General features: G+C 32.0%; 1 protein-coding gene and 1 long non-coding RNA gene across 2 annotated transcripts; both read left to right on the forward strand.

The window, feature by feature from the left end:
• Positions 1-15177: 15177 nt before the first annotated feature.
• On the forward strand, positions 15178-17437 carry LOC128291421 (uncharacterized). The gene is made up of 3 exons (XR_008281195.1): positions 15178-15280; positions 16298-16371; positions 17176-17437. It is a non-coding gene; the product is annotated as an uncharacterized LOC128291421 (long non-coding RNA).
• A 552-nt stretch (positions 17438-17989) lies between these two features.
• LOC128291610 (uncharacterized) lies at positions 17990-20504 on the forward strand. The gene is made up of 4 exons (XM_053026807.1): positions 17990-18418; positions 18515-19229; positions 19730-19954; positions 20284-20504. The coding sequence occupies exons 1-4, from the start codon at positions 17990-17992 to the stop codon at positions 20502-20504; spliced, it is 1590 nt and encodes a 529-aa protein (XP_052882767.1).
• The last annotated feature ends 4964 nt before the right edge of the window (positions 20505-25468 follow it).

The raw sequence follows: 25468 nt of genomic DNA on the forward strand, positions 1-25468 counted from the left end.
AACACTGTTTGCTACTGTTCATGTACTATTTATTTCCCATTTTTTGCGCTGCTGTTGCGTGTTTATTTTGTTTTGCAGTTGGCAATGGAGATGATAGGAAGGGGCGTCTTTCGTGCTGACGAGGTGTATGGCGCACATGGGCAGCGGCGCCAGAAACCCTATGGTTTTTGGCTTTCTGAAAATTTTTTAAGTTGTTGGGCCTGTTGGGCATTGTAATTTTGGGCTTGTAAAAAACAAATGGACTTGGAATATTTTTTATTTTTTGGTTTCTATTTGGGCCCGAGTAAATTTGGGCCTCTACAAACACATTTACCAATTTGGCAATCCCTTGGGTTCGATCCTTAAAATACTCAAAGTGTTCCATTGTAACACTTATAAATATTACAACTGACCTATCATACTTGTAGTAAAGTCGTTAGATACTTAAGTATAATAGTGTTGATTCATAGCCTCGGTGCACGTACGTCGGGACGCGATCAATGACATAACTTGTGGTTACTTATATATTTTATTTGCAATAATTGGAACACTATATATATTTTAAAAATGCTCCAACAATCTGTCCCATTTTAAGATTTTGATAATCTTAAAAGTCAACTGCAAATGTCTTTTGATTAAACCTTCTCTTCGTGAAAACATGTTAAATTTAATCAAAATTGCATGGAAGACTATGCTTTGAACCAACTATTCCATTTGATAACCGAACACATCTCACACAATGATTTCAACACTAGTCAGTGCACAGTATCCAATGGCATTATTATGACCATGTGTATGTAACCTCTTTTCGTGAGTGATGTTACAAGGGGTGATATATTATTGATACTTTATAGTGTAACGACCCGATGTCAAGGGTATCGAAAAGTATATTTCTGGGACTCCGTTTTCATAAATTAGACTTGTAAATATTTTTAATAAATATTTACAAAGTTAATTGTGTAGTTAATTAGGTTTCAATTAAGCGAATTTACTTGAATTAAAAGTAATTAGGTAGAAGGACTAAATCGCATTTGAGTTAAAAGTTGAATTATAGATTAAAAATTAATTAAAGGGCCAATGTAATAATTATACCTATATATATGTATAGTGGACGACTTATGTTATAAAAATATATTATAATATTAAGAAATCTTAATTAGTAAGTTAAATGTATATATGTATTACATAATAATATTTAGTATTGTAAAAAGAAGAAAGAAAAGAATGAGAACGTGTAACACCCCAAATTTGATATTTCTGTTTTTGTGAATATTGGACACAACTGTGCATTTGGTTCAGTGATTAAGTGTTCTGAGTATGTGTGAAATGTCCCAAGTTCAAGTCTTGCATTTGGCAAATTTTGGTATTTTTCTAACTTAAGCCTTATACTTGTTCAACGAGCTTATGTTAAATTATCTGTAAATTCATATCAGAATGAATCTGTTGGTTCAAGTGGTACGGGAGTCTGTATGTTGGAGGTCTTATGATTGAATTCTTGCATGAGCGTGGATATTATATTGTTGCTCTGTGAACTGATAAAAGTTTCTGTTAAGTTGGGAATCTGATAAAATAGTTGTTAGTGGGATTAGTGGAGAGGAATTATGGATATGTAGGCAGTACTCTTATCTCTCTGTTTTCCCCAAAATTTCCTCTTCTAACGTTTGTTTTTCCTCTATGTTATTCTACTCCCAATTTTAGTTTTTGTTTTCTGACTTCTATCAAAACCTTCCCTTTTCAAATCGCAATTCGTTGGCGTGTCGATCCTTCGTACTGTTGAATAGGTAAGTGGTTCGTGGTGTCTTAGAATAATTATGTTTATGCTTTAGCTTTGTTGGTATAATCGTGGAATTTGATTTTTCTGCCATTATTTTGGGTAGGAGAAGGCTATGAGCAGTGAGTCTTCGCATCGGTTGCTCGATCGATTTAAGTAGGTGTTTTAACACCGGTAAGTCTTGGGTATTACTTCGGGTTTTGTAGCAATTTGTAAATTGATTGCTAAAACTGTTGTTGGGTGCTCTTTTCTTAGGTTTCAAGGCCTCGAGTGTGATTTCGCATCAAATCGATATCGGGTGTGTACCCGAAACACAAGAAAATGAGTTTTTAGCAAAAGCCGAAAGCCTTACTATCGATGCCACATGATCGTGTGGTAGGCCATGTGCGACGACACGACAGTGTGATGGCCGAGGTCCACACGACCTAAATCAAACTAAGAGTGTGGGCTATATGGGCATGCGGCCCCACACGGGTAGTCCACACAGGCATGTGAAATTTGGGCCAGACTGTGTGTTCCACACGGCCAAGGCCAATATGGGCCAACACGGACAAACCACATGGGAGTATTGACCTATTTAACTAAAATGTTTCCTAGGGTTGCACAGGTCACCCAAGTCGACTGTGAACCTACTGTAGGGTCGGTAAGCGCTACTTAGACTCTAAATCGTGCGATCTGAACATGCAATGTATGTATTGAGCATGTTAAATTTATGCAGGTTTTTACTGATTTATATGTATAACTGAAAACTGAATAATAGCATATAAGCATGTATTTCTGTATATCTGCATTGAGCATGTTTAGTTGCATCTGCATTAGGGTGGGATAATTTATTATTGGAGGAAGTGTACTGAAAGGCTTTTATGCCTATTAATTGGCAGCTCAGCTGCAATATTACTGATATGTGCCGCATTCGGTACGACTTGGTGTGTAGGGCTGGGTGGGTGTTTTAAACCCCATATGGTGTGTAGGGATGGTCAGAGATGATGTGTAGAGGCTGGTGGGTAGGATACTAATTTCTGTTACTGTATGTATATTGTATCTGAGATGGGCTAAGGCCGTAATTTATAACTGAGACTGTATCTGAATGGGCTAAAGCCTAAACTGTATTTGAATATGTAATGGGCTTAGGCTCAAACTACATTTGACTGATAATTGTTGTTTGACTATATGCCTGCCTTTTGTGGGGATTACACACTGAGTTTATGAAACTCACCCCTTTTTGTTTATCTGTATAGGTAACCCCCAAACATAAACGGATCGATGCGGCGGAGGACTCAATGGTGACCTAATGACTATTGAACTGTTTTAATTCCTTTTAAGGTTTTTAATTCCTATTTTTGGAGAATTTTTGATGTAATTTGGACTTTTGGACTGTTGCCGTTACTTTGGATTTTAACTGTTTACATGGACTTTTAAACTACAACACACAATGAAAACTCGGTTTTATTAAATGAAACGTTTTTCCTAAATGCAAACGATTTTCTTTAAATATCACGATTATAAAAGCTTCTATTACAGAATATGTTTTTAAACGAATTAAATTAATGAGAAAATAGCTTTGAAATTGACGAAAGATAAATAAGAGCTAACAAACGGAAACAGTTTTAACTTGATAAGTTCGATTTCAAATTCCATTCCATGTGACATCACTAGATTTGGCCATAATGTCTAGGCCAGGTTTGAGGTGTTACAGAACGCATGGCCTTAGAGTTTCTAAGGTTCAAAATTTTAATTGTTTAGTCAATTTAGTCCATTTTCTTTTAATTTTTATATTTTTGGAATCCCGGTGTTAAGTACTACTCGACCCATGTTGAAATTTTAGCAATTATTAAGGTTTTAAATGTCATTAATGTTGAATAGTTTTAGTATTAGGGATTAAATTGATAGATTTTTAAGCTAGAAATGGAAAAGGATTAAATTGTAGAACAAATTGTAAAATTTGTGTAATAGGGACTAAATTGTGAAAAATTTGAAATTTAAGGGTTTAATTGAAAATGGGAGTTAAATTTATTTTAAAGTGAAATTTGTATGAAAATATAGAATTAAATGTAAAGAATAAAAATAGTCTCAATTTAGGGACTAAATTGGAATTTAGGCTAATATTGAGTAAAAATGAAATATTCAATATGAAATTGAATTATGTTGTATTGATTAATTGTAATTGTTTTAATTCTGTAACTAACGTTGTACCAGAATCCTCAACTAAAAAGGTTTGTATTTTTATAATTCGAACTTAGTTGTTAATTGTTGTAATTCGATTTAATACATATGGTAAGTGTTTAAGGTGAGTATTTGACATTTTAATAGTTGATTGAAATGGATTGAATTGGTGTATAAATTATGAATGTATTGATTATTGAATTGAATTCATGTGTATATGTGATTAAATGAAATTTTTATATTGGATATTGGTTGTTTTTGAAATGTGAAACTAAACCCTATTAACTGTATCGGGCTAAGTTGGATATAGATGGTATGCCATACGACAGAACGAGTTCAGAGATTTCTTCGACTTTGAGTCGATAAGGTATTGGGTGCCAATTTGCTTCGGTTTAACCGATGAGATACTAGGTGTCAATGTATATAGTGCTAGGCGCAATTATTACTTCGGATTTATCCGATGAGGCACTAGGTGCCAAACTAGTGTGTTGGTTGGATCTATGTATCCGTCCGAGTCTGAGTCTGAGTCGTGTTAACAGGTGTAATTAAATAAAACAGTTCTATAATTGATATTGGATGATATTGTATGTGAATTGAAATTGGGATAGAGATTTGAAACATGAAAATGAGATATTTTGTCACTAAATGAGATACATGAGTTATGTACTCATGAATTGAGTATTGAATGGCTAATGCCAATGTATAAACAATTGTGGTTTGATATGTAAATAGCTATTTATATAGCAATTGTGTGAATTGGGATATTGTTAATCAAATAAAAGATGTTAGCATGTGCAATTTGAGTATATTATGAAATGATGTTGAAATGATGTGCTAATATGCATGAATTCAAAAGATTGACATATGATAGTTGTGATCTTAGTCATTAATATGTGTTTCATTAAGTTTTACTCAGCGTACGATTTTGTTTTTCGTGCACAGGTTAAGTACTTCTCTTTTGATCTTTGATTCAGCATCCAGCAACAATCTCGAACTCAAATGTGGTGATGTTTATCTTTTGTGTCGGCATGTACTTAGGATGTCTAGATGATAGTTATTTTGTGGATGGATTATAAATGAGGTTATAAGTGTAATGTCAGTTTGGTATATATATAAACATGTGTTTGTGTTTGAATCCATAGTATGGTACGACCATGTGAACCCTATAGTTAAAATTTTTTTTATTTTTCCTAAAATTTTCAAATGTTCTCGATTTAGTCCCAAATCATTTCTAAAGTGATTTTAAGCCTTCAAAGGCTTTAATAAGGGACTCTATGCATGTTAATGATGAATTATATTATGATTTTTTTTGAAATGTTTGAAAATGAATGATTTAGATTACAGTTACACGGTAATACTCTGAAACCTTATTCGGGATACGGGTACGGGTTAGGGGTGTTACATATAGTGCTAGGAGCTCAACTAGTCAGCTTGGGTGAAAAGTGTTAATAATATTAAGGGTATAATACTCATTCTTTTGCTCATCATTACAAGTGCCTAACATTTTTTTACCCAAGGATGATATATTATTAGTATTTTATAATGCTAGCAGTCACTTACTGATAATATACTTTGTCTCATTGAACTTAAGGCTTGACATTATATCAAGCGTTGGATTGAGTTTCCATCATGGGTGACTCAAATATTATGGTCTTGTACCTTATCTCCAAATTTTCAAATTTCCAACACAGTTATGTTAATCATTTATACCAAATGGTAAACTTTATATTTATTCGTGTCTTGAAAGTTCATAAGACCAACATCCCCACCATGTCTAATTATCCGTTCACACTGATCACTTTATTGTTATTATGTTATCTTTTTCACCAAGTTGTTGTAAAGAGACCTCGAATCCCTTAAAACAAGACAACATATTTGCTATTTTTCTTAGCGTCTTTTCATAATCAATTTATGACTTTAAATTTTACTATGATCAAAATCATGTCCATCACCTAAATGGGTCAAATAGCATTCACATTGCTATTTTCATACTCATGAGATCTTTGATTCATTGCTTTTATAGTAAATTTCAAAATTTATTACATATCTCAAAATTTATTAGAACCATGAGATTATAGATCATACCTAAGCCATATATAAAAAACCACAAGCACCATTGTAAATATGCACAGTTTGGTCTCAATTTCAAATATATAAATATCATGTTATATATTCTCACTAGAAGATTTCATACCGAATAGTAATCTTATTATATAAACCAATGTTTTTCACTATTCTATAATTGACTAGAAAAATTAATCGTGCATATGCATATGACTTATTTCATTTCTAGTTAGAACCACTTCTAGTCCAAACTTTATAACATAGAAAAACAAATGTGCAATCATATATAAAATCCATTTAGCTTATGATTATTTAACAAAACAACCAAAATTATTTATATTATACAATCATCTACAAAGTTTCATTTTAGGAATGAAAATAATGTTTCATCAATATCCTCCAAATGCTAGTTACTAATATAATGATTTAAATAAACAAATAAATTCATATCTCAAATTAAATATATCATAAAAAATACTTTTATACTAAGTACATATGTGCCTTAGTGAAAAGTCATAACTTTTCATGTTTGGAAGTTTACTAAATAGACATAGTTATTTGGATTTGAAATTATCAAACAAACATATGTTTTCATTAACTTCCATTAACTTCCTTTCTTTCTCCTTTTCGTGATTGTAAAATATATGCAAATCATATATATGTTATATAATTATGTACCAATCATAATTATTCATGTATATCATGTATATAATAAACTAGAATTTGAGTTTATCAAAAACTAATCCATGAGACACTTATAGTTAGATCACTGACCTCAATATTGTCTCATTATTGATAGCCATCTTCGTAGCACCATGATTGTAGTGGCTTGTGAATGCATGGTGAATAGACACATCTTTAATTTCTCATAATTTGCAAAAATAGAACTTTAAAATTATTAGTGTGTGAGGATAAATTAAATTTATGATAAATTAATAAAGCCTTCAAGGCGTGTATCAATGTCACTTTCTTTAAAGTTCTATATGCCCCCACCTATACTTTGGTGTGCAAAAGAGTTACTGACAAATAAACCTCGATAATACAATGAAGTCCAATGATCGTCGATGTAACAACCCAAAATCCGTGGGCACCAGAAAAGTGTGTTATCGGGCCTCCGTCTTAGTGAAATAAGTTCGAAAATAATTATTAAAAATATTTATGAGTCTAGTAGTGTGTTTAATTAGGTTTTAATTAAGTAAATTTAGCTTAATTTAGAGTAATTAGTAAAAGGATTAAATTGAATAAGGGTAAAAGTTTAATTATAGATTAAAGAAAAATTAGAAGGACTTAAGAGGAAATTAAACCATTTCCTATAGCTGAGGCGGTTTAATGTGGAAAATATCAAAGATTTTATTGATTAAAAAAAATATATATATTTAATAATTAAGTATATTATATTATATTATATTATATTATATTATATTATATTATATTATTATTATATATAAAAGAAACAAATAAGTTAAAAGAAACAGAATGAAAGCAAACGAAACAGAGAAGAACAGGGAGAAAGAAAGGAAAGAAGAAAGAAAAGGGGAAATAAGGTTTATGAAGCTTGGAGTTAATTGGTAAGCTCAATCAAGTCCTTTTCTCATAATTTTGATATTTTAGAAGTCTTAAAACAAGTTTTTGATGAAATTAAGTTGTTAGTTTGGAAGTTCTTAGGTTTTTAAACAAAGTTCATGTTGAATAAAATGATGAAATAGGGGTTTAATTGAATGAAATTCAAGTTAGAATAGATATAAGGATTGAATTGCAAAGTAAGCTATAAGTTTTGTGTTTTAGGGATTAAATTGAGGAAAATTCGGAATTAAGAAAATATGTTGAAAATTTAATAGTTAAATTTGAGTTTAAATGAAATTTGAATAGGAATAAGGTGTGAATTGGTGTTATAAATTTGGTTATTAACATTTTACATCAAAACAGTTTTGGGAAGTAGCAATGGTTTGACTTTGAAAATTCACTAAAATTTTATAAATTGAACTAGAGAATGAACAAAATATGGAATTAAAGCTTATTGAGTCTAGTTTCTTATAGTAGAAACAGTGTAAGCAATTAATTGATGAATCAAGAGATATTTGAAATTTTGTAATACTGGTTTGGGGTGATTTCGAGATGCCCTATTTTAATTTTGGAAAATCATTAAAAATTGTACAAAAATTATTATGGAGTGTAATTTATATATGTGAACTCCTTAATGAATCTAGTTTCAAAATAAATAAACAAGAACCTTATTCGAGTCTTGAACAATGAGATAATTTATTTTTAGTAGAGAGAGGTCAGAACTGTCAAATGAAATAACAGGGGAGTATTTAACGAATAAACTGTATTAAATGGCTGGACCAAAAATTCTGGAAATTTTATGGTTAGAAGATATATGAGTCTAGTTTTAAGGAAAATTTACGGATATTAATTTGGAGTTTCGTAGCTCAAGATATAAATAATTTAGTAACAATGACTCAAGTAGACAGCTTAATGGTGAAATTATATATATACATTAAAAATGGTTAAATTTGCATGTTTAGGCTCATGAATTAAATTGAATCATGTTGTATTGATGATTATAAATTATTATTTTCGTAGCCAACAAAGAACCTGAAGCATCAGCATCGAAAGGAAAGGAGAAAATCATCGAGGACTAAAACGAGAGAATTACGGTGTGTATTACTATAATTCGAATTTTAATTATTATTGATTGCTGAATTTTTATTGTTATGTATGGTAAGTAAGACTTGAGGTAAGTATGTGAAATTGATATGAATATTGAGTGAAAATGAAAGTGATGCAAATTGAATCAAATTGAATTGAATAAGTGAATTATGGAATATGTAATTATTTGAAAAGTGTATTGATTGAAAAATGATTGGTGATTGAATTGTGAATTGAAAGTGATATAGGATTGAGAAAGTGAATTGAATACCCTATTAACTAGTCGGGCTGAGTCGGATATAGTTGGCATGCCATAGGATTGGAAGTGTTCAGGGATTCTTCGACCTCGAGTCGATGAGACACTGGGTGTCACTATATTTCTTCGGATAGATTCGATGAGGTCTGGTACCAACTTTACTTGCTAGGCCGATGAGACACTGGGTGTCAACTATTACTTCGAACTATCCGATGAGGCACTGGGTGCCATATTGGTGTGTTTGGTTGGATCCGTGTATCCGCCAAAGTCCGAGTTACGTTAATAGGGTGAAAAATTGAAATGTGAATTGAGGCATTGAAACGAGAAGAATTATGAATTGAAATGGGAATTGTGATAATAAGAGAAAAGTATGAAACGTATATTCATAAGTGATATAAATTTAAGTTTGAGAAAATACATTGATTTATGAATTAGTACATTTGACATTAATTGTTAGGTATTTTAATATTTATGTTTTTACTATTGTTGATATAATTTGAATTATGGTAATATCACTGAGTATATCCATACTCAAGTGCACGGTTGTTTCCGTCATGCTTGAGTTAGTAAAAGTCAAGTGTCCGGTTCACATCCGAACATTCCGACTCAACACAAATTTGGTGATGTATATTTTTCTTTTGGGTAAAGGTGGCATGTACATAGGTGTTGTTTAGTCACCTGAATATGTATATTGTTTTGAGTAGTGAAGGATGAATTATAAGATTTAGATGGTTGAATGAAATAGTAAGAAAAGTACATGATATTTTGATACAGAACATTAAGTTATTAAATGAATGAAGTTTTTAATCAATTTTGAATGATGCTATGATAGTAATTAAGTTAAAATTTTGTTAATGATATAAATATTAGTTATATGAATGTGAAATATTGGTGTTGGTTGTTTTGGTTTGAATTTGCGGAGGGTTAAGTAAAAATAAGCGAAATCTTAGAAATTTTTATAAAAAAATAAATAAAAAATAAAAAAATTAAAAAATTAAAAAAATTTGGAATACGAACAAGTTCCGTTCTTCTTTTAATACGTGTTGAACTTGAGAGTCCAAGATAGTGACTTAATTATTATATTATACTATGAAAATTTTTAATAATTGTAAATTATTCGTAAGTTGTCCGATATGTCCGGTAATGCCTCATAACCTCGTTTCAGTAACGGTTTGGGGTTAGGGGGTGTTACAATTGTTGGTATCAGAGCTATCAGGTTTAGCCGATTCTCGGGCTAAATTGGGCTCGGAAGTGAGTTTAGAAGTACATGCCACTGTCGAGTCGAAATCGAGTCGGGATTTTTGGATGCTAATGTATTTATTTGATTTTGTTTTATAAATAAAATGTCAGATGAAAGAATGGATAATGTTGAACAGGAAATGTATTTCGAAGTCGAGAATTAGAAGAAAGCTGAATTTGCTACACCTAGTGTGAATCAGTTAAATAATCAATCTCCTAACGTAGGGAGAGAAAGAAATACCTCACAAGTGTTAAGAGATATAGCTGATGCATTACAAAGATATAGTGAGAGCTATACCGCTACTACATCTGTACCTATTGTCGACAGCCCCGATTAAAGAGCTACGAAAATATGGTGCCACGAATTTCGTGGATTAAAAGGAGCTGATCCATCATTGCTGAAAATTGGATAGAAACAACAAAAGAGTTTTGCAACAATTAGACTGCACCCCGAGAGAGTCGATATGTCTTTGTATCAACATTACAAGGAGAAGCGTATCTCGGTGGGAATCGTGGTTAGACATTTGCGGATGATCGTGTAACACTGGACTTGTTTCAAAAAGAATTTCGAAGAAATATATTGGGAATTGTACATCGAAGAGAAAAAGCAAGAGTTTTTAGTGTTGAAACAGGGGAATATGTCAGTATTGGATTATGAGCGAGAGTTCTCTAGATTGAGCAGGTATGCTTTAGAATATGTTCCAACCGAGGCTGATAGTTGTAAACGATTTCTACGGGGACTACGAGATGAAATCAAGATTCAATTGGTAAGTCTCAGAATTACTGAATTTGTTGATCTGGTCGAGCGAGCAAAAATGATAGAACAAGTACTAGGCCTGGATAAAAAATCAGAAATTGGTAAATCAGTTGGGAAACGTATGGGAACTACTAGTTCTAATCCATTACCGAAGAGATTCAAAGAATCAAGAAGTGACTGGAAATCTAGTTTTAGTTCGATGAGGTGGTAGAAGAAGAGGTAAGCGGATGACAAGTAACTACTAGCAGTGTGAGAGGTTCATCTCGAGGTGTAGAAATTCCAGACTGTGAGCACTGTGGAAAGAAACACAGAGGAGAATGTTGGAAAGTAACTAGAGGTTGCTTCAGATGTGGCTCTACAGACCATTTTATCGAGACCGTCCAAGAATCGATAGTAGTCGCACTGTATCATCACAAAGATCGAGATCATCGCTAGAGGCGAGAGGTCGTAGAGGTAATTCGGCTTCGGAGGAGGTCTTTGGTAGAAGGAGCAGTGATATTGCTACTCAGCAATCTGAAGCCAGAGTACCAGCTAGAGCTTATGTGGTCAGAAAACGAGAAGAAGGCGATGCACATGATGTTGTTACAGGTATATTTCTATTGTATTCTGAGCCTATTTATGCTTTAATTGATCCGGTTCGTCACACTCTTATATAAATTCAAAACTAGTCGAATCGGGAAATTAGAATCAAATGTCTAAAGTTTCTATAGAAGTGTCTAGCCCTTTGGGACAAACGGTGTTAGTAGATAGAGTATGTCGGAGGTGCCCGTTAATAATACATGATAAAATGTTTCTTGTGGACTTGTTGATCATGCCTTTTGGTGATTTTGATATCATTTTGGGTATGGATGGCTATATGAACATGGGGTAGTTTTGGATTGCTATAAAAGAGGTTTAGTATTCGATGAAAATGGGGATAGAATTGAAGTGAATGGCATCTGTATCATTGGTTCGACACGCATTATTTCAGCGATGAAGGCTAATAAATTCTCGCAGCAGGTTGTCCAAAGATACTTGGCATATGTTATTAATTTCGATTCGGTTGGGAGTCGGTGCAGATCAAATTAGAACTGACGTGAGTTTCGGATGTATTCCCGGAAGAATTACAAGCTTACCACCGACAGAGAGGTTGAATTTGCTATTGAGGTGCATCCAGTACAACACCAATTTCTATACCTCCGTATCGAATGTCGCCCACTGAGTTGAAAGAGTTGAAGGTGCAGTTACAAGATTTACTAGATCGTGGATTTATTAGGCCAAGCATTTCACCCTGGGGAGCTCCAGTATTGTTTGTTAAAAAGAAAGATGGTTCTATGCGGTTATGTATTGATTATCGACAGTTGAATAAAGTGACGATCAAGAACCGGTATTCGTTGCCTCGTATAGATGATTTGTTTGATCGACAAGGGAGCTTCATATTTTCAAAAATTGATTTGAGATCCGGTATTATCATTTGAAGGTGAAGGAAAGTGATGTGTCTAAAAGCGCTTTCCGTACTCGTTATAGCCATTATGAATTTTTGGTAATGCCATTTGGATTGACCAATGCCCCACCGCTTTCATGGATCGATGAACCGCATTTTCCAGCCGCTTAGATCGGTTTGTAGTGGTTTTCATTGATGATATATTGGTATATTCAAGACGAGGCGAACATGATCAAGATCTTGAATAGTTCTACAAATTTTACGAGAAAAACAACTATATGGAAAGCTCAAGAATGCGAGTTCGGTTATCGAAGTGGTATTTCGGGACATGTAGTATCTGCAGATGGAATCCGAGTTGATCCTAAAAGATCAAGCAATTATTCATGGAAGACGCCAAAGAATGTATCGAGGTACGCAGTTTTCTTGGTTTAGTGGGTATTACAGGAGGTTTGTAAATGGATTCTCAAGATAGCATTACCAATGACTAAACTACTGCAGAAGAATGTTCCTTTTATTTGGGATGATCAGTGTCAGAAAAGTTTTGAAACATTGAAGCGAATGTTAACCGAGGCACCAGTTTTGACATTGCCAGAATCGGGTAAAGATTTTGTAGTGTATAGTGATGCTTCTTTGAATAGTTTGGGTTGTGTATTGATGCAGGATGGAAAGGTAATAGCCTATGCATCTCGTCAATTGAAATTACATGAAAGGAATTATCCCACTCATGATCTTGAGTTAGCAGCTGTGATTTTTGCATTGAAGATTTGGAGACATTATCTTTATGGTGAAAAATGCTACATCTATACTGATCATAAGAGTTTGAAGTATCTTCTTTCTCAGAAGGAATTGAATTTGAGACAAAGGCGTTGGATTTAGCTTCTGAAAGATTATGATTGTGTTATAGACTATCATCCGGGAAAAGCTAATGTTGTAGCTGATGCATTAAGTAGAAAAGCTGTAATTGAATTAAGAGCAATGTTTGCACGACTTAGTATCAGTGAGGATGGGAGTCTTTGGCGAATTGAGAGTAAACCGGTAATGTTTGATCAGATTAGATCATTTCGGTTGGAGGATAACAAATTATTGAAGAAAAGAGATGGTGCAGAATGGCACAAAGAGAAAATTTTAGTATTGATGATTGTGGATGCTTGAGGTTTCAAAATCGATTTGTATTCCAAATACTTCGAGCTTAAAAGTTGATTCTACGAGAAGCTCATGATAGTTCATTTGCTATGCTACGGAGGCACGAAAATGTATCGAGATTTAAGAGAATTATCTTTGGTGGCGTGGATGAAAAGAGACATAGTAGAATTTGTAAGTAAATGTTTAACTTGTTAACGAGTAAAGGCAGAACATCAAGTTCCTACTGGATTGCTTCAGCCTATTAATATTCCTGAATGGAAATGGGATCGCATCACGATGGATTTTATTACGGGATTACCGTTGTCGCAAGCAAAAGAATGCTATTTGGGTGATAGTTGATAGACTTACCAAGTCAAGACATTTTATAGCGATCGGGATCGATTGGTCGTGCGAAGCTTGCAGACGTGTATATTCGAGAAATTGTTAGACTACATGGCATTCCGATATCAATAATTTCAGATCGAGGTCCTCGGTTCACATCGAGATTTTGGAGACAGTTACATGAGTCGTTGGGTACTAAACTTAGTTTCAGTACAGCTTTTCATCCCCAAACTGACGGACAGTCCGAACGGGTAATTCAGGTACTAGAAGATATGCTTCGAGCTTGTATTATTGAGTTTGAAGCAGGTTGGGAGCGATATTTGCCACTAGCTGAGTTTGTCTATAATAATAGTTTCCAATATAGTATTCAGATGGCTCCGTATGAAGCGTTATATGGTCGAAAATGTAGATCACCAGTATGTTGGACGGAGTTGAATGAAAGGAAAGTAATTGGGCGGAATTGATTCAAGAAAGCGGAGAAGCAGTTAAGAAGATCAAAGATGATTGAAGGTCGCTTTTGACGGACAAAAGTCTTATGCCGATTTAAAACGTCGAGACATTGAATATTCAATCGGAGACAAGGTATTTCTTAAGGTTTCTCCTTGGAAAAAGTATTAAGATTTGGCGAAAAGGAAAGTTAAGTCCTCGGTTTATCGGACCATATGAAGTTATAGAGAGTTGGACCGATTGCTTACCGATTAGCTTTACCTCTAATTACAACAAATTCATGATGTTTTCATGTTTCCATGTTACGAAGGTATCGATCGGATCCATCTCATATTATCTCTCGAAAACATTGATATTAGACCGATTTGTCATATGAAGAGGAACCAATTCAAATACTAGCTCGAGAAGTGAAAGAGTTAAGAAACAAACGAGTCCCTCGGTAAAAGTCTTGTGGAGAAGCCATAGTGTAGAAGAAGCAACGTGGGACCCAGAGGAAACTATGAGATCACAAGATCCTCACTTATTTTCGTAAAATTTCGAGGACGAAATTTTTTAAGGGGAGGAAATGTAACAACCCAAAATCCGTGGGCACCGAAAAGTGTGTTATCGGGCCTCCGTCTTAGTGAAATAAGTTCGAAAATAATTATTAAAAATATTTATGAGTCTAGTAGTGTGTTTAATTAGGTTTTAATTAAGTAAATTTAGCTTAATTTAGAGTAATTAGTAAAAAGGATTAAATTGAATAAGGGTAAAAGTTTAATTATAGATTAAAGAAAATTAGAAGGACTTAAGAGGAAATTAAACCATTTCCTATAGTGAGGCGGTTTAATGTGGAAAATATCAAAGATTTTATTGATTAAAAAATATATATATATTTAATAATTAAGTATATTATATTATATTATATTATATTATATTATATTATATTATATTATTATTATATATAAAAGAAACAAATAAGTTAAAAGAAACAGAATGAAAGCAAACGAAACAGAGAAGAACAGGGGAGAAAGAAAGGAAAGAAGAAAGAAAAGGGGAAATAAGGTTTATGAAGCTTGGAGTTAATTGGTAAGCTCAATCAAGTCCTTTTCTCATAATTTTGATATTTTAGAAGTCTTAAAACAAGTTTTTGATGAAATTAAGTTGTTAGTTTGGAAGTTCTTAGGTTTTTAAACAAAGTTCATGTTGAATAAAATGATGAAATAGGGGTTTAATTGAATGAAATTCAAGTTAGAATAGATATAAGGATTGAATTGCAAAGTAAGCTATAAGTTTTGTGTTTTAGGGATTAAATTGAGGAAAATTCGGAATTAAGAAAATATGTTGAAAATTTAATAGTTAAATTTGAGTTTAAATGAAATTTGAATAGGAATAAGGTGTGAATTGGTGTTATAAATTTGGTTATTAACATTTTACATCAAAACAGTTTTGGGAAGTAGCAATGGTTTGACTTTGAAAATTCACTAAAAATTTTATAAATTGAACTAGAGAATGAACAAAATATGGAATTAAAGCTTATTGAGTCTAGTTTCTTATAGTAGAAACAGTGTAAGCAATTAATTGATGAATCAAGAGATATTTGAAATTTTGTAATACTGGTTTGGGGTGATTTCGAGATGCCCTATTTTAATTTTGGAAAATCATTAAAAATTGTACAAAAATTATTATGGAGTGTAATTTATATATGTGAACTCCTTAATGAATCTAGTTTCAAAATAAATAAACAAGAACCTTATTCGAGTCTTGAACAATGAGATAATTTATTTTTAGTAGAGAGAGGTCAGAACTGTCAAATGAAATAACAGGGGAGTATTTAACGAATAAACTGTATTAAATGGCTGGACCAAAAATTCTGGAAATTTTATGGTTAGAAGATATATGAGTCTAGTTTTAAGGAAAATTTACGGATATTAATTTGGAGTTTCGTAGCTCAAGATATAAATAATTTAGTAACAATGACTCAAGTAGACAGCTTAATGGTGAAATTATATATATACATTAAAAATGGTTAAATTTGCATGTTTAGGCTCATGAATTAAATTGAATCATGTTGTATTGATGATTATAAATTATTATTTTCAGTAGCCAACAAAGAACCTGAAGCATCAACATCGAAAGGAAAGGAGAAAATCATCGAGGACTAAAACGAGAGAATTACGGTGTGTATTACTATAATTCAATTTTAATTATTATTGATTGCTGAATTTTTATTGTTATGTATGGTAAGTAAGACTTGAGGTAAGTATGTGAAATTGATATGAATATTGAGTGAAAATGAAAGTGATGCAAATTGAATCAAATTGAATTGAATAAGTGAATTATGGAATATGTAATTATTTGAAAAGTGTATTGATTGAAAAATGATTGGTGATTGAATTGTGAATTGAAAGTGATATAGGATTGAGAAAGTGAATTGAATACCTATTAACTAGTCGGGCTGAGTCGGATATAGTTGGCATGCCATAGGATTGGAAGTGTTCAGGATTCTTCGACCTCGAGTCGATGAGACACTGGGTGTCACTATATTTCTTCGGATAGATTCGATGAGGTCTTGGTACCAACTTTACTTGGCTAGGCCGATGAGACACTGGGTGTCAACTATTACTTGAACTATCCGATGAGGCCTTGGGTGCCATATTGGTGTGTTTGGTTGGATCCGTATCCGCCAAAGTCCGAAAGTTACGTTAATAGGGTGAAAAATTGAAATGTGAATTGAGGCATTGAAACGAGAAGAATTATGAATTGAAATGGGAATTGTGATAATAAGAGAAAAGTATGAAACGTATATTCATAAGTGATATAAATTTAAGTTTGAGAAAATACATTGATTTATGAATTAGTACATTTGACATTAATTGTTAGGTATTTTAATATTTATGTTTTTACTATTGTTGATATAATTTGAATTATGGTAATATCACTGAGTATATCCATACTCAGCGTACGGTTGTTTCCGTGCGCAGGTTAGTAAAAGTCAAGTGTCCCGGTTCAGCATCCAGAACATTCCCGACTCCAACACAAATTTGGTGATGTATATTTTTCTTTTGGGTAAAGGTGGCATGTACATAGGTGTTGTTTAGTCACCTGAATATGTATATTGTTTTGAGTAGTGAAGGATGAATTATAAGATTTAGATGGTTGAATGAAATAGTAAGAAAAGTACATGATATTTTGATACAGGAACATTAAGTTATTAAATGAATGAAGTTTTTAATCAATTTTGAATGATGCTATGATAGTAATTAAGTTAAAATTTTGTTAATGATATAAATATTAGTTATATGAATGTGAAATATTGGTGTTGGTTGTTTTGGTTTGAATTTGCAGGAGGGTTAAGTAAAAATAAGCAGAAATGCTGCCGAAATTTTTATAAAAAAAATAAATAAAAAAATAAAAAAAATTAAAAAAATTAAAAAAAATTTGGAATACGCGAACAAGTTCCGTTCTTCTTTTAATACGTGTTGAACTTCGAGAGTCCAAGATAGTGACTTAATTATTATATTATACTATGAAAATTTTTAATAATTGTAAATTATTCGTAAGTTGTCTGATATGTCCGGTAATGCCTCATAACCTCGTTTCAGTAACGGTTTGGGGTTAGGGGGTGTTACAATTGTTGGTATCAGAGCTATCAGGTTTAGCCGATTCTCGGGCTAAATTGGGCTCGGAAGTGAGTTTAGAAGTACATGCCACTGTCGAGTCGAAATCGAGTCGGGATTTTTGGATGCTAATGTATTTATTTGATTTTGTTTTATAAATAAAATGTCAGATGAAAGAATGGATAATGTTGAACAGGAAATGTATACTGGAAGTCGAGAATTAGAAGAAACTGAATTTGCTACACCTAGTGTGAATCCGTTAAATAATCAATCTCCTAACGTAGGGAGAGAAAGAAATACCTCACAAGTGTTAAGAGATATAGCTGATGCATTACAGCATATAGTGAGAGCTATACCTGCTACTACATCTGTACCTATTGTCAGACAGGCCCCGATTAAAGAGCTACGAAAATATGGTGCCACGGAATTTCAGGGATTAAAAGGAGCTGATCCATCTGTTGCTGAAAATTGGATAGAAACAACAAAAAGAGTTTTGCAACAATTAGACTGCACCCCCCGAGAGAGTCTGATATGTGCTGTATCACTGTTACAAGGAGAAGCGTATCTCTGGTGGGAATCTGTGGTTAGACATTTGCCGGATGATCAGGTAACCTAGGACTTGTTTCAAAAAGAATTTCAGAAGAAATATATTGGGGAATTGTACATCGAAGAGAAAAAGCAAGAGTTTTTAGTGTTGAAACAGGGGAATATGTCAGTATTGGATTATGAGCGAGAGTTCTCTAGATTGAGCAGGTATGCTTTAGAATATGTTCCAACCGAGGCTGATAGTTGTAAACGATTTCTACGGGGACTACGAGATGAAATCAAGATTCAATTGGTAAGTCTCAGAATTACTGAATTTGTTGATCTGGTCGAGCGAGCAAAAATGATAGAACAAGTACTAGGCCTGGATAAAAAATCAGAAATTGGTAAATCAGTTGGGAAACGTATGGGAACTACTAGTTCTAATCCATTACCGAAGAGATTCAAAGAATCAAGAAGTGACTGGAAATCTAGTTTTAGTTCAGACAGAGGTGGTAGAAGCAGAGGTAAACAGATGACAGTAACTACTAGCAGTGTGAGAGGTTCATCTCGAGGTGTAGAAATTCCAGACTGTGAGCACTGTGGAAAGAAACACAGAGGAGAATGTTGGAAAGTAACTAGAGGTTGCTTCAGATGTGGCTCTACAGACCATTTTATCAGAGACTGTCCGAATACCGATAGTGCTGCACCTGTATCATCACAAAGATCGATATCTCTTGCTAGAGGCGAGGTCGGTAGAGGTAATTCGGCTTCGGAGGAGGTCTTTGGTAGAAGGAGCGTTGATATTGCTACTCGACAATCTGAAGCCAGAGTACCAGCTAGAGCTTATGTGGTCAGAAAACGAGAAGAAGGCGATGCACATGATGTTGTTACAGGTATATTTCTATTGTATTCTGAGCCTATTTATGCTTTAATTGATCCGGGTTCGTCACACTCTTATATAAATTCAAAACTAGTCGAATCGGGAAATTAGAATCAAATGTCTAAAGTTTCTATAGAAGTGTCTAGCCCTTTGGGACAAACGGTGTTAGTAGATAGAGTATGTCGGAGGTGCCGTTAATAATACATGATAAAATGTTTCTTGTGGACTTGTTGATCATGCCTTTTGGTGATTTTGATATCATTTTGGGTATGGATGGCTATATGAACATGGGGTAGTTTTGGATTGCTATAAAAGAGGTTTAGTATTCGACGAAAATGGGGATAGAATTGAAGTGAATGGCATCTGCACAGTGGTTCGACACGCATTATTTCAGCGATGAAGGCTAATAAATTATCTGCAACGAGGTTGTCCAAAGATACTTGGCATATGTTATTAATTTCGATTCGGTTGGGAGTCAGTGCAGTCAAATTAGAACTGTACGTGAGTTTCCAGATGTATTCCCAGAAGAATTACCGGGCTTACCACCTGACAGAGAGGTTGAATTTGCTATTGAGGTGCATCCAGGTACAACACCAATTTCTATACCTCCGTATCGAATGTCGCCCACTGAGTTGAAAGAGTTGAAGGTGCAGTTACAAGATTTACTAGATCGTGGATTTATTAGGCCAAGCATTTCACCCTGGGGAGCTCCAGTATTGTTTGTTAAAAAGAAAGATGGTTCTATGCGGTTATGTATTGATTATCGACAGTTGAATAAAGTGACGATCAAGAACCGTATTCGTTGCCTCGTATAGATGATTTGTTTGATCGACAAGGAGCTTGATATTTTCAAAATTGATTTGAGATCCGGTATTATCAATGAAGGTGAAGGAAAGTGATGTGTCTAAAGCGCTTTCCGTACTCGTTATAGCCATTATGAATTTTTGGTAATGCCATTTGGATTGACCAATGCCCCACCGCTTTCATGGATCGATGAACCGCATTTTCCAGCCGTACTTAGATCGGTTTGTAGTGGTTTTCATTGATGATATATTGGTATATTCAAGACGAGGCGAACATGATCAGCATCTTGAATAGTTCTACAAATTTTACGAGAAAAACAGCTATATGGAAAGCTCAAGAATGCGAGTTCTGGTTATCAGAAGTGGTATTTCTGGGACATGTAGTATCTGCAGATGGAATCCGAGTTGATCCTAAAAGATCGAAGCAATTATTCAGTGGAAGACGCCAAAGAATGTATCGGAGGTACGCAGTTTTCTTGGTTTAGCTGGGTATTACAGGAGGTTTGTAAATGGATTCTCGAAGATAGCATTACCAATGACTAAACTACTGCAGAAGAATGTTCCTTTTATTTGGGATGATCAGTGTCAGAAAAGTTTTGAAACATTGAAGCGAATGTTAACCGAGGCACCAGTTTTGACATTGCCAGAATCGGGTAAAGATTTTGTAGTGTATAGTGATGCTTCTTTGAATAGTTTGGGTTGTGTATTGATGCAGGATGGAAAGGTAATAGCCTATGCATCTCGTCAATTGAAATTACATGAAAGGAATTATCCCACTCATGATCTTGAGTTAGCAATTGTGATTTTTGCATTGAAGATTTGGAGACATTATCTTTATGGTGAAAAATGCTACATCTATACTGATCATAAGAGTTTGAAGTATCTTCTTTCTCAGAAGGAATTGAATTTGAGACAAAGGCGTTGGATTTAGCTTCTGAAAGATTATGATTGTGTTATAGACTATCATCCGGAAAAGCTAATGTTGTGGTGATGCATTAAGTAGAAAAGTCAGAATTGAATTAAGAGCAATGTTTGCACGACTTAGTATCGATGAGGATGGGAGTCTTTGGCCGAATTGAGAGTAAAACGGTAATGTTTGATCGATTAGATCATTTCGGTTGGAGGATAACAAATTATTGAAGAAAAGAGATGGTGCAGAATGGCACAGCAGAAAATTTTAGTATTGATGATTGTGGATGCTTGAGGTTTCAAAATCAGATTTGTATTCCAAATACTTCTGAGCTTAAAAAGTTGATTCTACGAGAAGCTCATGATAGTTCATTTGCTATGCATACGGAGGCACGAAAATGTATCGAGATTTAAGAGAATTATACTGGTGGCCAGGGATGAAAAGAGACATAGTAGAATTTGTAAGTAAATGTTTAACTTGCCAACGAGTAAAGGCAGAACATCAAGTTCCTACTGGATTGCTTCAGCCTATTAATATTCCTGAATGGAAATGGGATCGCATCACGATGGATTTTATTACGGGATTACCGTTGTCGACAAGCAAAAGAATGCTATTTGGGTGATAGTTGATAGACTTACCAAGTCAAGACATTTTATAGCGATCGGGATGATTGGTCGTTGCGAAGCTTGCATGACGTGTATATTCGAGAAATTGTTAGACTACATGGCATTCGATATCAATAATTTCAGATCGAGGTCCTCGGTTCACATCGAGATTTTGGAGACGATTACATGAGTCGTTGGGTACTAAACTTAGTTTCAAGATCGACTTTTCATCCCCAAACCGACAGACAGTCCGAACGGGTAATTCAGGTACTAGAAGATATGCTTCGAGCTTGTATTATTGAGTTTGAAGCAGGTTGGGAGCGATATTTGCCACTAGCTGAGTTTGTCTATAATAATAGTTTCCAATATAGTATTCAGATGGCTCCGTATGAAGCGTTATATGGTCGAAAATGTAGATCACCAGTATGTTGGACGGAGTTGAATGAAAGGAAAGTAATTGGGCCGGAATTGATTCAAGAAACGGAGGAAACAGTTAAGAAGATCAAAGACAGATTGAAGGCTGCTTTTGACAGACAAAAGTCTTATGCCGATTTAAAACGTCGAGACATTGAATATTCAGTCGGAGACAAGGTATTTCTTAAGGTTTCTCCTTGGAAAAAAGTATTAAGATTTGGCCGAAAAGGAAAGTTAAGTCCTCGGTTTATCGGACCATATGAAGTTATAGAGAGAGTTGGACCAGTTGCTTACCGATTAGCTTTACCTCCGGAATTACAACAAATTCATGATGTTTTTCATGTTTCCATGTTACGAAGGTATCGATCGGATCCATCTCATATTATCTCTACTGAAAACATTGATATTAGACCAGATTTGTCATATGAAGAGGAACCAATTCAAATACTAGCTCGAGAAGTGAAAGAGTTAAGAAACAAACGAGTCCCTCTGGTAAAAGTACTGTGGAGAAGCCATAGTGTAGAAGAAGCAACGTGGGACCCAGAGGAAACTATGAGATCACAGTATCCTCACTTATTTTCAGGTAAAATTTCGAGGACGAAATTTTTTTAAGGGGGGAGGAAATGTAACAACCCAAAATCCGTGGGCACCAGAAAAGTGTGTTATCGGGCCTCCGTCTTAGTGAAATAAGTTCGAAAATAATTATTAAAAATATTTATGAGTCTAGTAGTGTGTTTAATTAGGTTTTAATTAAGTAAATTTAGCTTAATTTAGAGTAATTAGTAAAAAGGATTAAATTGAATAAGGGTAAAAGTTTAATTATAGATTAAAGAAAAATTAGAAGGACTTAAGAGGAAATTAAACCATTTCCTATAGCTGAGGCGGTTTAATGTGGAAAATATCAAAGATTTTATTGATTAAAAAAATATATATATATTTAATAATTAAGTATATTATATTATATTATATTATATTATATTATATTATATTATATTATTATTATATATAAAAGAAACAAATAAGTTAAAATTATAAATCAAATTATCACAATATATATTCATATTAAAATAATTTACTAATTCATTATATCAATAATGAATTAACTATTATCAAATAATCTAAATCTAATTCAATATATATTAATACATTATAATTCATATTTAATATGATATCAAATTATAGTACTAAGTATTAGATTATTAATATAATTAATATTTTAAATATAGACTTATATTAGTTAATTACTATATATATATATTAATTAATAAAATAGTATTCATTAATTTAATTGAATTTAACTAGACATATTCTTATGAATTATATTATATAGTATTAAGTTATCAATATTTTATAATCTAATTTATAATGTATATATAAATATAATAAATAAATGATGTTATAAAACTATAATGAATAGAATTATGATTCATAATATTTATACATTATTAATTATATCATAGTAGATATTTATATAATTTAATTAGAAGTCTATTATAATTATAATATGTTAAAATTAAAGAATCATTAATATAGAATAAACTTTGAATTAGAATTGAAAATTCAAGATATATCTTAATTAAATTGTTATAATTTAATAAGGTATAATTTTATTTATAATTAAGTATTTATTATTAATTATAGAAAATATTAAGATGTTGAATAGAAAAGTAAATTAAAGATAAGTAATAATTGAAAATGTATAGATCTAATAATTTGTATCACTAAAGTATAATGTATTAAATATATAATTTAATTAAGATTATTAAATTAAAGTATGTAGATTATAATATTAAATTAGTTAATAAATGTTAATGAATACAATTGATAGTGTAAATAGATTGTAAAATAGAAAATATTAAGTAATAATTAGTAAATATAGTAATAAGAATGTATAAAGATTAAATTATTAGTTTAATTGGAAGTATTTAATCAAATTATATTAAGATAAATTATAATTAAGAGTAATTATAGATGTTATAATATATTAATGAATTAGATTTAAGATATTAGTTATTGAATGAATAAGTTAAATAATTAAATTAAAATATTAAGTGAAAATTATGGAAGATTTATAGTGAAATATTGATATTAAAATAATATTAAAATAGTTAATATTTAAGGTTATAGAATTAATTAAATTATATAATTTATGATAAAGTTTGATATATATTTATAATAATTATGAATAAATTAATGATTAAAAAATATATATAGATATGATTAGAAGAGAACGAAATGTAATTGTAATAAGTAATTTGAATGTTTAAAGTTGATAATTGAATAATAGAATTTTATGATTAATATTAGTAAATATAATTAATAATAAATAATAATTATGTTAAATATTAAATTTGGAATTTTAGAATATAAATGTTTTATGATAAAATGTATATAATTTGAAAATTTATGAAATTTAAATTGTTGTATGATTAGATATATTGAAGTAAATAGTTAATTGACTGTGAATAACTAGATTGAAATATAATGAATTTAGATAATTGATTAAATTTGATGAATTAAATGAATTAATGAAAAATTGAATTCAATTAAATGAAATGTAATTAAATTGATAATAGAGAATAGGTTTGTTGAATGTAATATTTGTAAATTGAAGCTAATTGTAAAAATGAATTAGAAGTATGATTAGTACATTTGATATTATGTATAGTAATATGAATTTATAAGAATTTAAATAATGAATTGATATGAATTGAGAATGATATAATATTGAAATATGTTAATTGAAGTAAGAATTAGATGGTATGAATAATTATAAATTAATTATGTAATGAATTTGTAATATATATTCAATGATTGAGAATAATATGATAAATTTAGGATATAAATTAATAATTCTAATTATGAATTGAGTAATTGATATAGAATAAATGTAGAAAATATAATATTGAAATATTGAATAATGATTGATTAATGAAATTGATATAGATAAGATTAAAATATGTAGATGAATTATGAAATTATATTTCATGAATATATGAACATATATGAAGTATGTATGAAAATTATTATATTATACTATGAAAGTTATATTAATTGTAAATTATTAAGTAAGTTATACGATATGTCCGGTAATGCCTCATAACCTCGTTTCAGTAACGGTTTGGGGTTAGGGGGTGTTACAGTCGATGTTTTGCACTAACGGAAATAGTCCACTTAGCATTAAGTGGAGCATAGCAAGAATATCAATTTCTATAAAGAATTTCTGCAATAATTCTTTATAGAACAAACTAGAAATATAAAAAAAAATTGGTGGGAGAGTAAAAAGAAATTTTGTTTCTATGTTTTCTTGGGTGTGTCATACAAATGAAATTGCACTTCTATTTATAAGAAGTGTTATGTCTCTTTATAGGGACATAATTATCCAAATGAATAGTCATATCTTCAACAAAAATATAATTATTCAATAGTTATATACATAATTATAATTATTTGTTAATAATCATATGACATAACTTCGAATTTAAGATACATAGTTTATAACTATAAACAATAACAACTT

Source organism: Gossypium arboreum, chromosome 4 (genome assembly GCF_025698485.1).
Source record: "Gossypium arboreum isolate Shixiya-1 chromosome 4, ASM2569848v2, whole genome shotgun sequence".
Taxonomy (NCBI): Eukaryota; Viridiplantae; Streptophyta; class Magnoliopsida; order Malvales; family Malvaceae; genus Gossypium; species Gossypium arboreum.